Source organism: Sminthopsis crassicaudata, chromosome 5 (assembly GCF_048593235.1).
Source record: "Sminthopsis crassicaudata isolate SCR6 chromosome 5, ASM4859323v1, whole genome shotgun sequence".
In the NCBI taxonomy this organism is placed as follows: Eukaryota; Metazoa; Chordata; class Mammalia; order Dasyuromorphia; family Dasyuridae; genus Sminthopsis; species Sminthopsis crassicaudata.
The window spans coordinates 202,019,094-202,033,393 of record NC_133621.1 but is presented as its reverse complement, the minus strand read 5'-3'; the positions used below and the strand labels follow the sequence as shown (position 1 = coordinate 202,033,393).

At 31.3% G+C, this 14,300-nt stretch overlaps 1 protein-coding gene across 3 annotated transcripts in view; it reads left to right on the top strand.

Moving 5' to 3' along the window:
* The window catches only part of TMEM117 (transmembrane protein 117), a 158,803-nt gene that overhangs the window by 134,030 nt on the left and 10,473 nt on the right, over nucleotides 1-14,300 (top strand). For all 3 annotated transcript variants that reach the window (XM_074269461.1, XM_074269460.1, XM_074269462.1), the window contains one exon: nucleotides 12,039-12,168. In XM_074269461.1, coding sequence (XP_074125562.1) covers nucleotides 12,039-12,168 — 130 coding nt within the window. The remainder of the gene's footprint in view (nucleotides 1-12,038; nucleotides 12,169-14,300) is intronic.

The following is a 14,300-nucleotide window of genomic DNA, read 5'->3' as shown; positions in this document are numbered from 1 at the left end:
TAGCTTTTCAGTAAGTAGAGTTTTGGATTGTTTAATCAAATGTGAGTTTTTCTCATAGTAAAGCTGAGTTCAGAAAAAATATACAAAGCCTTTATCTATTTTCTCTCTCAAACTAAAAAAATACAGATTTCCAGGTCATATAGTCAGCAACAATCACTAATTCATTGAATCCAGAAACTTATTTGGGTCAGGCTCTGACTTTGGTGAAAAGTAAGTCTTCCAACATGAAGAAAAAAAAAAAAGTGAGATAACTGTGTGCCAGCTTTAGAGTAAAAGTATCATCAAAGGAAGAAGAGTCCGAAGAGCAATGTAGAAGTAAAAGATGAGGAGAGAGGAAAGAAGAGTGCTAAAATCATAATATTTCAAAAGAAATTAAATTGTTGTGAAAAACCTAAAGTACAAGCACATAAATTAAAATAGAAATACTAAAACTCTAAGGGATACTGAATAAGAAAACTTCCAAAAGATAACAAATCTTTTTAAAAAAATTACACAACGAAAGAAATAGAACCAATGTCTGATGAGAATCTGCAGATTCTCAGGAGAGCACAGAATTATATCAATGTTCTAGAATGTTTCAAAAGAGAAATTAAACTTTAAAAGTTAAAAAGTAAAGTTAAAGATTCATGACCTACAAAACAAAAGGAATTAGCAGGATAAAAAACTTGAACATATAATAGTATCTACAAAAGAGAGAAGAATAGATTTGAAATGAAATATGTTGAAGGGAAGGACAATATTGAAAGGAAGAAAAAAAAAGAGGAATAATAATGTTCGCACACATGATCTTAATATAAGTTAAAAACTGTTAATCTAAAAGACAAGATTATAGGATCCTGATGGATCATAAGTCTTTTAGAACAAAACACATTGAAATTCATAATTTCTAAATAAAGAAAACATAAATTGAAAGTACCTACCAATGACTTCCAGAAAAGAAATTAAAAAAAAAGGACACCCTACACTTTAAACTCTCAGATACATGAAGTTTATATTTCATAATTCTAATAACAAATCAAATTCGGCAACTGGTCTGGAGAAAGAACTCCAACTGTTCCATTTGAATAACAGAAGACTATTCTGTACTCATTTGCAACTACAGAAGGAATTGAAATGATTTTTTGCAAAAGACCAAAAGGGCTTGAGGTGATATCAAAGTGACATACCTTTACAGAGGCACCAATGGGGTGGGAGGAAGTATGAACAGTAAAAGAGAGAGTCATTTCCTTCCACCCTTCAAAAGATATAAGCAAAATATCCAATTTATTCAAAATATTTAATTCTTCAGACAATGGAAGCAAAAGAAACACATATAAATATAAAAAAAAAAAAAAGAATTAGTAAGGAAAAAACTTACTTCATCTCTAGATGGGAAAAAAGTGAAAGATACCTATCAGATAATTAAAAAAACAACAACAGGGAGAAGATTATAAAAATCTTTTTTGAACTTTCAAATAAATTAATTTTAAAAATATATTCCATTTTGTTTTTCAACTATTATTCATGTTTTATCACTCTCTCACCTGTTTCTCCCAATTTATAATAGAAATGAAAAATCAAACAAACTCTCACAGTCCTCATGATAGATATTTTTATATATCTTTTCTGAATCAATCACTTTTCTAATGACGGGGAACATAGTTTATCATCAGTCTTCTGGAATCATTGAATTGTTCAGAATTCTTAAATCCGAGTTGTTTGTTTTATTGTTATTGTTATTTGTAAATTTTTCTCCTGGTTCTGCTCATTTCATTATGCATTATTTCATGAGACTTACCAGGTTTCTTTGAAATTCCCTGATAATTTCTTATGGCACAGTAGTATTTCATTACACTCATATTAGTTCATAAAAATTTGTTCATCCATTTCCCAGTTGTTGAAAACCTGTTTTCTGTACTTTGTTACTACAAAAAGAACTGCTAAAAATATTTTTATACATTTTTTAAAAAATCTGATTTGTATATAGGCCTAGCAGTGAGTGGTGATGTTAGGTATATATACCCCTTAGCAATAGTTTGGGCATAGTTCTAAATTTCCTTCACTTTGAAGGAAATTCATGTGTTTTCATAGAAATTATTGGGAGCCACTGGAGTTTTTTAAATATGAGATTAGACTTCAATTTTAGAAATATTAATTTAACACTTGAGTAGAGGAAACAGGTAATAAGGTTCTTGATTGCTAAGAGAAATAAAGGAAGGCATCTGTAAATCTGAACTGTATAGTATTTGGGATTTAATTGGAAGTCTCCTTCTCAGAGGACCATTATCTTACAACCATTAATCCAAATAAATGATATTGCTGATAGGAACCTGAAAAGAAACTTTAGGAATTATGGAAACAAACCCTTAGTACAGTGTCTGGCATATAGTTCATATTTAATAAATGCTTGTTGACTTTCCTACATGAAAGATTTTGGAACACATGTGGTGTTTTTTTTTAATTGCTATAATTTAATGAAAAGTATCTTAGAGAAATTAAGATATAGAAATTAAGAAAGAATTTAAAAGGAAATTTAGAGAAAATTAAGAAGATGGTGTTAGTTCTGGCATTTGGGGCCTTTATTTTAGATAATGGAACAAATAAGAAAAAACATAAAATAGTAGTAGTTGTGTCAATAAAGACAAATGTGACTGAATGACTAATTCATATTTTAAAAGGATTTATATAAGAAAATAGAAAAAAAACAAATAGTTGGTGACAAAAACAAAAAAAAGGTATAAAGCTAAAAACCAGTATGAACAGATGTTTATTATATGTGAACTGGAAATAAGGACAGACTTGGGTGACTGTAAAGATGGTGGTTATCTAATGACAGAGCTAATAACATTTAGAAAAGGTAAGGGGGGAGAGTTCTTTTTCAGAATTTAAATTTGAAGTATTAAATGAGATATTTGGATAAAAATATACAAGTTAATGATTGTATATAATTAGTAGTTATCTGCAAAAATGGAAAAATTGAATCATCTCCCTTGATGATAGAGAAAAAAGCATAAAGGACCTGAAAAAGATTAATACTTTTGCAGCAGTTAAACATATGGTGATCCAACAAAGGAGATTCTGGAAACTTTGTCAGAATTAGAAATTATTGGGAGCCACTGAGAGAACCAGAAATGAAAAAATAGAGGAGAAATCAAAGAGATTATCTAGCATAAAAGGGTGATTAGTACCTTTAAAAATCTGTAAAGAGATCAAAGATGATGACTTAGCTTTTAATAAATCATTGTTAAAGTAGGGGGAACACTGTTCATCAGGTGGTCAGGTATGAAGTTAGATTGTAAGTGATTGAGTAGAAGGTGAGAAAGTGGAGGCAGTGTAGATAATTGTTTTCTATTAATTTGGCTGTGAAGAGAAGTTTTAATAGCTTGAGGATATGGTAGAGTTATGTGATTTTTTTTTTTTGTGAGATTTAGGATGGGTAAACCTCTACATATTTATAGGTTGCAAGAAGTAACTAATGAATAAGGAGAGAATGAATATGAAAGGTTGAGATATAATCATTATGGTGTAATTCCGGAGAAACTTAGACAAGATAGAGATTAGAGAGTTTTTAATATTTTATTTAGATTTCTGAGAGGGAGAGATTTTCTGGGATAAAAGGATCCATTTTGGTCCCAGGGCTGATGTTTCAAAGCATAAAGCAGCAGCAGCAGCATTGAATGTGAGATTCTAATGGTTTTTATATACATGGCTCCAAGACCAGGAGAGAAAGGGGTAGAGTTTGAACACTGGTAAATGTGGGAATTTCCAGAAATGGACCATCAATCCAGTTCTCACAGGGTAGGGGTGAGAACCATGAATTCTTAATTCATTTAGGAGGATTTAGGAGCCAGGATGTCTGAACGCCCCCTTATCTTGAGATTATACACTTATAATTTATAAACTTAGATAGCCTCCCCTAAATTATATCAGTCCTAATGGTTTGGGGGGGAGTTGCAACTAGGGGGACTGAGGCAGAACAATTCAAGGAACTAAAGCAGAACAATTTAGGGAAACTGAAGAAGGACAATTAGGGAAACAGGAAGAACAATTAGGGAAACTAAAGCAGGACAATTTAGGAAACTGAGGCAGAACTATAAAAGGAAACTATGACACAACAATGGAGACAAAAATCTAGAGGAAACAAGAGGATATGGAATCAAGAAAAGAAATAGAAAGCTTGGCCTTTATAAGAATAAATGATCTTTTCTGGGTTTTTTTGGTTGTAGAAAAAGAAAAAAGAGGGCTCTCATAGTGAAGCCCTCAATCTCATCAAAATGGGTGAAGTGCTCTGTTGAGAGGAAGATGGTAGGGTCATGGTGTAGGAAAGAAGAGAAGATTTGGGCAGTGGGCTAATCAATCACAAAGGAATAAAAGGCTTATTGTTGTAGCTGTGATGGTCTAGTTCAGTCCTGAGGGGATGTCATATAAAAATAACTTGAAGAAACTAGCAATATTTAGTTAGAAGACAAAATGAGCTGAGGACTTAGGGACATATCTATGTTCAAGTATTTGGAAGAGGAATTAAACTTATGTTTGGTACTAGACCGCAGGATGAGGAACAATTGGTAAAATTACATAAGGATAAATATAGGTTCAATTTCAGGGGAAAAATTCTATTCATTAGAATTGTCCAAAAGTAGAATGGGCTAATTTAAGAAGTAATGGCCTCACCCTTATTAGACATCTTTAAACAGAAACTGGATGATTGGTCAGGTATGCTGTTCAAGTCTTGGTCAAGTGTCCCCCATGGGAGTTTTCTCTCCTCTGATATGTTATTCATGTATCTTATTATTTACTTATGTATTATATATTCTTATTAGATGGTAAGCTCTATGTATGGAGGGACTATGACTTATCTAAATTCTGTATTTTGTTCAATATATTTTGTTTGTAGCATTATGAAGGCATTTTATGCTTTTTTTAAAGTTCTTGAATTCTATTCATTAAGTAAATAAATTTGTCTAGTGTTTAAAAGCAAATTTGGAAAGAAAGAAGGAAAACTAATTGACTTCAGAAATCATGTCAAAAATTATATATACTTATTGAGTTATTCCAATTTCAAAATATTTATAATCATTTCTGCATTTTAAAAATACCTAATCTATATAAGGTATTGTACTAGGTAACAGTGAATGACATAAACCTTGAAGAAACTGCTAAAAACATAAAATAAGATGATAATAATTATAAAGTGCTTTAAGTTCTACCACACTTTAATTTTGTAGACAACGTTATTGAAACCTGGAGAGAATCATGAGTTGAACCTTTCCTCTTAAAATCTTTCCATTATAATATTTTTACATTTTTATAAAAGTTTACTCAATCATAAAATCTTTTTTTTAAAAAATGATGAGAGAATAATGTACTAGGAGAAAGGGAAAAGGGGAAGTGAAAAAGAGGCAAGGAAAAAAAACTTTTATGTGGAGGGAAAGAAGGGGAGGAGAGGGTGAATGAGTGAACATTCCTCTCATCAGAATTGACTCAAAGAGGAAATAACATTCATACTCAATATGGTTATGGAAATCTGTCTTACCTTGTAAGAAAATAGGAGGGGAATGGGAGATGGGGAGGCAGGGTGGGTGATAAAAAGAGGGTATATATTGGGGAAGGGAGTGGTCAGTACCAAAACACTTTTGAAGAAGGACACAGTGAAAGGAGAGAAAGAATAAATGGGGAGAAATACAGTTAACAATAGTAATTGTAAAAAGAATTTCTAAGCAAGGTTCTCTGTATAAGGCCTCATTTCTCAAAAATGGAATTTAGTCAAATTTTTAAAAAAAGAGCTGTTTCAATTGATAAATGATCAAAAGATACAATCTGTGCCCAAAGGATTATAAATTCATGCATATCTTTTGACCTAACAACTGTACTACTAAACATATCAGAGAATCAAAAAAAAAATGAAAATGACCTATATGTACAAAAATATTTATAACAGCTCTCTTTTCAGGGAAAAAAATTGGAAATAGAGGGGATGCTCATCAATTGCGGAATGGCTCAATAAACTCTGGCATGTGTTTTTTGTGGAATATTGTTCTATGGGAAATGATGAGCAGGATGCTTTCAGAAAAAAACAAAAACAACAACCTGTAGTCTTCCATAAACTCAAACAAAGTGAAATGTAAACAAAGTAATAGCAAAGTTATTGCTATTAGGATGACCAGCTGTGGATGACTTTGCTGTTCTTAGTAGTACAATCATTCACAACTATGACTTATGATGAAAAATCCTATTCATATCAGAGTAGGAACTGATTGGGTCTGGATAAAAATTGAAGCATTATCTCTTTTTCTATCTCTCTCTCTCTCTCTCTCTTTTTTTTTTTTCCTGAGGCTGGGGTTAAGTGACTTGCCCAGAGTCACACAGCTAGGAAGTGTTTAATGTCTGAGACCAGATTTGAATTCCTCCTGAATTCAAGGCTGGTGCTCTATCCACTGTGCCACCTAGCTGCCCCCTCTATGTCTCTTTTTTAAATTTTTCTTGAGGGTTTTTATTTTCATTAGGGTAGAGAGATCTATGCTTTTGTTCACAACTTGACTTTTATGGAAATGTCTTCATATGTGTTTTCTTAATTGTGAGTAGAAATAAGGAAGATAATCTAGAACTCAAAAAATTTAAAAACAAATTAAAAATTGTTTTGAATGTAACGGGGGAAAATATTTTTAAAAAGGCTCAATCTCATTTTCCACCAAATGTTTAACAAAGCCAGAATCCATAAATATTAATAGATCAAGGTAGTGGGCTAAATTACATCTATGAAATGTAATAGAGATAAATGTAAATTCATTCCTACCCTTAGCTTAAATGTATCAGATAGAGACATATCTAGAAAGCAAGATATGAAAAATATCTAAATATTTTAAGTATGTCAGCAGTGTGACATGTAAGGCCCAACCACTATTTAATCTTAAACTACCTTATTAAAACTATATTGTTCAGATAGAGAGAGATAAGAGTATTTGAATCCTTATTGGACCAGACAGAAAATATTTCTAGTTCTGCATTTTAGAATAGATGTTGAAAAGCTGGGGATGCAAATTGGAAAACAACTAGGATAATGAGACAATTCTCCACCTTGCTAAAGAGGAGAGACTGGGAGGATTGTGGACGTTGATCCTGGAGAAGAGGAACGTCAGGGAGAATGTGATAATCTTAAAATATTTTAAGTCCTCTCACATGAAAGAAAGGTTAGTTTTCCTTTGCTAGGTTCTAGAAGGCTGAACTAGGACCAAACATTAGAAGTTTTAAGAATTCAGATTTCAGGACAATTTGAGATATCTAAAAAACATAATTGTTTGCCTTGAGAGATAGTGTATTTCCAGACATTGAAGACCTGTAAATGAATTCTGTTACCTGGTTACCTGACCATTTGTTTGGGATTTTCCTTTGTTTACAGTTTGAGCTAAACAAAATCTATAAATCATATTCCTCTACCCCTTAAAAATTTACCTGATGCTTTCCTTACCACAGTCCTAATGAAGTAGGTTGTGGAAAATATTGTTCCGTTTAATAAATAATAAAACAGATTCAAAAAAGTTTAATGAATTGCCCTTAGTAGCTCAAGCTGACTTGAGTTGAACCAAGATATTTTTTATTATAAAAGTAATGGTTTTTTTCCCCTTCTAAACATGACTAAATGACCTCCGTGTTTCTTTCCAACACTATAATTTTATTATTTGATTATATTTTATCATTTTAATATTTCTATGAAGTTCATGGGGATAATTATCTAAAGATATAGAAGTGATTAAAAATCAAGTTGGTTTCAACTTGGGAATGAGCTATTCAGCTTATGAGAATGACCCTCCTATTATCTAAGGAATCAGATATGTCCTATATTGTAAGTATTTTGAGTGAACTTTTATTAGAATGTAAGAAGTCATTTTTGGGGGCAGGGGCAGAGAGAATAGACTGCTCACCCTTTTAAGTGATTCAGTTGAGTTATACCTAAATGTGTGTTTTACTACTAATTTGTTTACCCACTTTACTGACATTGTAATTCATTATATTCCATATATTCTTATTATCCAGATGTCTCACCATTGGTTATGTATAAAATGTCAGGGACCAAAACTGAAACTGCAATTTTCAAAACTTGAAAGTAAGTTTGTATGAATATGTATGAATTGGAATAATTATGTTTTTCTAACTGATGTGAGAAAGTACTGAGATAATAAGATTGTGGTAAGGAAAGCATTATGTAAACTTTAAAGAGGATGGGGATGTGATATATAGATTTTTATATTTTGTTTAGCCTAATTTGTAAACAAAGTAGTAACCAAATATTAAAAATAAATGAAAAAGTATTTGCTAGTCTAAATTATTTTATAAGTATAAGATTAGAACTTATGGAACAGTCTGAAATATCTTGTTTTAAGTCAAATTATTTCTAACTTGGCAATTGTTTAGATTTTATAATTGCAGTCTAATGTTCTTAACAGGAAAAATGAATTATCATGTCTCTCTAATTGAATACCAAAATAAAATGGGGAGTACTTTCATGTGGCAAAATTTTTTATAAAATTATCTGAACAACCAAAAGACAAAGAACCTGTTTTTTTCAAAACCTATTGTTTCTTTTATTATTTAGGGCAGGACTATAGCTAGAAGTAGAAGATTATGTATCATGTTTGAAGGCCATAGTATCATTTTTATTACCAGTATATTTGGCTTTGTTTGATGATTTTTTTCCAAAAGAGACAAAGGTAAATATGTAACTATTTCTTTCTCACTTTCTAGTATAATGTGGGGGAAATATATTTTCTTCTTATCCATAAGACTTTTTTCATTTTGGGAATCTTCCATCTACCAAAATCAACTCAAAAGGACTACAGGATCTGAATATTAAAAGTTATTTATACAAAAAATTATAAAAAGAACCAGATTAGGTTCATCTCAATACTGTTCACATCAACTTTCAAGACATTCACTTTTAACCAAAGAAGGGGGAAAGTTGATCATAAAAGATAATTTGAAAGAAATTGAAAAGCTTTTTTATTTGAAATGGCTAATTGTAGAGGGGGAAAGCCCTTATAGCAAATATTTCTGATAAGGATCTGATATATAGAAATATAACAGAAATATCTAAGACCAAAAATCATGTATGCCCTTTCCTCCATTTCTCAAAAGGTCAGTCAATCTATCAACATACTTAGGTTCTGGGGTAGCAAACACAATAAATGAAGCAATTGCTAATTGTCAGGGACTCACATTATAACAAAAGATAAATCAATTCTCAAACAAATTACAGACTATTAGCAACCATAAGAAAAAATATTCCATATCACTAATGATAAGATAATTATCTTATCTTATAATAAGAAGAAAATACATATCAAAATAACCCCAAACTTTCACTTCACATCCACCAAATTGGCAAAGTTGACAAAAGATGAGAGTTGTCAAAGTTTTAAGAGTTATGAAAAGAAAGGCATGCTAGATACATTATTAATGTACCCGTGAGCTGGTTCAATTTTGAGAAACCAGTTCCAAAGTGAAAGTGACTAAGAGAGTAACTAAAATATCAAACTGTGATCCAAAAATCTCACTGTTCGGTATACACCATAATGGTATTCAGTGATAGAAAGGCCCTATGCATATTGACATATTTATAGCAGTACTTTTTGGTTTTAATGGACCTCTTTTCAACTTCTACTTTACTGCTTTGATTTCTGCCATCTAGGACCAAATAGAACAATTTTAATCTCTCTTCAATAGAATAAAACAACCAGTACTGTATTGAAGTGCTCAGATGATGAGGCTAAAGGCTAAGGGATTTGTTAACAATGTTAATGCTTGTTAACAATCTTTTCTGAGATGTGAGGGAGTGCCCTGAAGATACAATGTTCTGAGAGCCTCAACCCTAGCAGGGAACCCAGATGAGCATGGAGAGGACTAAACAGGACTAATCATCTCATCCATCAATACAGCAAAGTGTAGAACTTGACCCTTTTACAAAACCCAATTCAAGAACTGAATAATTGAGTAAATTTTTAAAAAATACAAGCAAGTATAAAAATGACTGATTGAGTAAATTCATAACAACTACAAGGACATTGGAAGGGGACATCAGGATTTCCCACAAGTATTAAATGAGTTTGTCCCCTCTCCTTCCATGAAACAATAAGTAAAAGAAATAAAGAGTCTGGAGGAAATAATAGTAAGGATATTAAATAATTTAGAAGAAAAAAATGATAAAACTTACCTAAGGGATAGATTCCCTAAAAACTAGAGTTTATCTAACAGAAATCAATGACTGTGAACTAGCAAGAAAAATGTTCCAAACAAAATATTGAAAAAATGGAAGAAAATGTGAGATAATTCACAGCTAAATTTCTGAAAATCTTTGGTATTTGCCAATGTGAAGAGTATTCTCAACAAAAACCTTAATTTCAATAACTCACATGTATAAGTCCTGATAATTAATAGTAATAATTAATATATTTGACAGAATTTTAATAGAAGAATTAATGTACTTGACAGAAAAGGCTCAAGACTGTGATAGAGTGTTTTGTGAAATTTCTAGCTTAATACAAAAGTACATGCTTTATCAGAAATATGACAGGCCATTTTATGACCCAAATATTTTGACAGTATTACTTGAAAAAATGTATACACCTTATAAATATTAAAGACAGAATTTAAAATAAAAGTGATAATAATTAAGAACTGAAGATGTTAACCAAAATTTCTCTATATCTTTCAGTGCATAACAATCTAGATCAATGAAGAACAATGAATGGTGGAATTTATATACCTCAAATCAAATAACCCATCAATATTAATAAAAGTTAGTTTTTCAAATTTTTCAAAGAATGACTGTTGAAAATTTGTTTTGAAGATGTTCAGCTAGGAAATTTTCTGCTTCTTCCTTTTGTATAGTCATTTTCTTTGTGATTCATGTGGAGTTTACTTGACAAAGATATTGGAGTGGTTTGACATTTCCTTCTCCAGTTCTTTTTACAGAAGAGTTTGAAGCTATAGCAAACAGACTTGTCTAGAATCATATAGTGAGTAAGTGTCTGCGGCCAGATTTAAACTCAGGAAGATGTCTTAGCGACTTCAGGTCCTGCACTCTATTTACTTTGTCAGTAATTGCCAATGCACACTCTGCTTTCAGAGTACACTACAACTCCAAGCTCTAAAGAGTAGGTGAAAAGGGAACACAAAAGTTGAGAGACTTCCAGTTCCTTATTTATTTGCCAATAGACAAAGTCACAATAAATCCTTAGCAACCAAGACCTTCAAGAATTCTCAATAAAAGACAGTAGGAAAGACAGGAAGAGAAGAATGAGAGATACTATTTTCAAGGGAAAAAAGAAAGGATTAAAAGAATACAGGTAGTGGGTACAAAGACATCAGCAGAAAGGGAAAGAGAAGAAGAGAGCTTGGATTAGTGGGCCATGGTGTTGCAGGAACCATCTAGTTCAATAACTTCCTTTTATACTTAGGCCCAGAGTAACTATGACTTGCCCCCGGATGTTTTTATAAATGGGACTTGAACTCTGATCTTTCGGATGCAACCTTTATCAAGGTTTTTTTGTTTGTTTGTTTGTTTGTTTGTTTGTTTTCTTCCTATAGTTTAAGAATAAGGTGGTTTAATTTTTCTGAAGATTATTCCCCAGTATATAAGGAATAAACATCAGTAATGCAAAAATTATTCCCATGCTCTCAATAATATCACAATTTTGGAGGAGAAAAATTACAAAAATTTAATTTTCAAATAGCTATTCAGACATCTTACAACTTAAATGAATAGTTCAGAAATTTATCTCTCTTTTTTTTTTTTTTCTTTTTTCTTTTTTTTCCTGAGGCTGGGGTTACATGACTTGCCCAGGGTCACACAGCTAGGAAGTGTTAAGTGTCTGAGACCAGATTTGAACTCCTGTCATCCTGAATTCAAGGCTGGTGCTCTATCCACTGCGCCACCTAGCTGCCCCTAACTTATCTCTTTTTATATTATTTAAAAGTAGTTGCTTTAAATAAGGTAATTTTTCTGTTTTTGTGATGTAAAGAGAAAATAAATTGCATATATTTTTCTTGTCAATTCTATCTAACAGGACTGGGAATTCCCACATTTCATGGGAGATGTTGATGTAAATCTTCCTGGATTACACACACCTCATATGCAGTTTCAGATTCCTTTTTTCCAGATGATCTTTAAAGAGGAGTACCGAATACATATAACAGGTGAGAAACCTCAATGAACACATTTAGTTACTTATCAAAACATATTGTTCTATTTATTTAGGGGAGAAGAATTGATTCACAAAATATAGTTCAGTATACATTCTCTTCATTTCCCTTTTTTGTTTATTGATGAGATTAAAAGCAAATACTAAAGTTTAAGCAGTCCACTACTCTGTAAGAAATTACCAACACTTTATCACCTTTGATTGCTGCTTAAGACAAAAAATTCACCTTTGTTTAAAAGATTTCTTTTGTGGATTTAATTTTTAGATTCATTCTTTGTTCTATTTTGGTAGGCATGGCAATAGCCTTCCATGACACCCAAGTCATTTTAGTCTTACCTGAAATTAAGTTTTATGCCAGTTTTTAAAACAAAGTAGGGAGCTGAATAATTGCAAAAAAAAAAAAAAAAAAAGGAACAAGCAACATTTATTCTTGATCACATCTAGGTAATGTGTACACATCAGTATTTATGTGTATATATGTATTTTAAGGACAATGGCTCAGTTTTCAACTCCATGCTAGAGAAATTAAGAATTCTGACCTTAAAATAAAAACTTACACCTCCCTCCAAAACAAAAAACAAAAAAAACCAAAAAACCAAATAACCTTTCAAAACTGTTGCTTAAAACAGCCCAAGAAGAACAAATCTAACTTCTCAAAGAGTCTGCTTTTTTTTTTTTTTTAAACTTTGTGTAAGGCAATATTTCTAAAATGGAGGAAAAGTTTATAGCTAGGAATGCTGCTGCAAGTTTTTATTTTTATTAAGTTAATAAAGCTTATCTATCATACATGTATGCATATATTATATCACATATAATTACATATGCTTATGTTACATACATTTATGCATGATACATATGGATTAATATATTAATATAATACATTTAATATTTTATAAAATACTTATGGAATAATATATATTTGTTGTGCACAAACATATACATATTAGGATAAAAAATCATTTTTATGGAGACCACAGTTTTCAAGGACTCATTTAATTGCTTTAATGATTAAATGGATCTCTGAAACAGCTATAATAAATATGGCATGAGCACCTCCTATTGGATTACTTTTTCCTGGGCTGTCTGTTTTTGCCAACATAGGAAAACTTTATTTTAAAGTTATTCTAGTTTGTCATCTCTTTAATAATACTTACCTTGAATATTATAGTTTTTGTTAGAAATATTCTGTTCAAGTACAAAATGCTGGATGAAGAAAGAAAACTGAATTCATTGTTAAAAGAAATAAGGTGGTAAGAATGCTTGGCTCATGACTTTTGAAAGTTAGTATAGGATTTTATATATATTACATCTATAGCATATGTTATATATATATAAATACCAATGGATATCTGACTTTAGTTTGAGATAAAAATCACTTGTTTAGCATTATGTTTTCAAAAGTTTATAAGGAATCTACAATATCTTAATTATTTCCTGCCATAGTACCTACACACTTTGTTACTGAGACTCTTTGGAGTTTTTTTTTCCCAAGGTCAGCCTGTTTCCCTGAGATAGGCAAAGCAGGCTAATCATTCAATATTTGTATACAAAGCAGAAAAAAATAAAGAGATTTCTGGTCCTGGGGTTGTAGATGATAGGGATGTAATGTGCTTTTACATGATGTTTTTAACTTTGTATAAAATTTTGGAATAAAATAGTAAATATTGTATCCAAGACGTATGCCAAAGATTTCTGGCAGGATAACTGTGGATCTGGAAGTTTGGGAGAGTAGTTACCTTTCTTCCCTTCTTCCATTTTCCTTTCTCTTCCTTATTTTTCTCTTCATAGTGTTAATCAGCTGAAGAGTCACAAAGGCCAACTCAGCTTTTGTTTTCACAAAAGTCAGGTATAATTTTGCAGGACTGGCGACTTTTACTTAGTCTTTCACTTTGTTAGGCAATAGGCACAAAGGAAGGAAAATTACTTGAGATGTTCCACCCACTGTGCTGTAAGATTTAAATGTTATAAGCTTAGGGTACTTAAACAGTCTCATCAGGAAGCTGAATCCTAATTTCTGCATATTCTGAATTGTTAATATTTTCTTCAGAGCTCTGTTTTGTTAGAGTTGATGAATGCTAATAACTCTTACATTCTTCTCATTAAGTAAAGTAAAACATCACAACATGT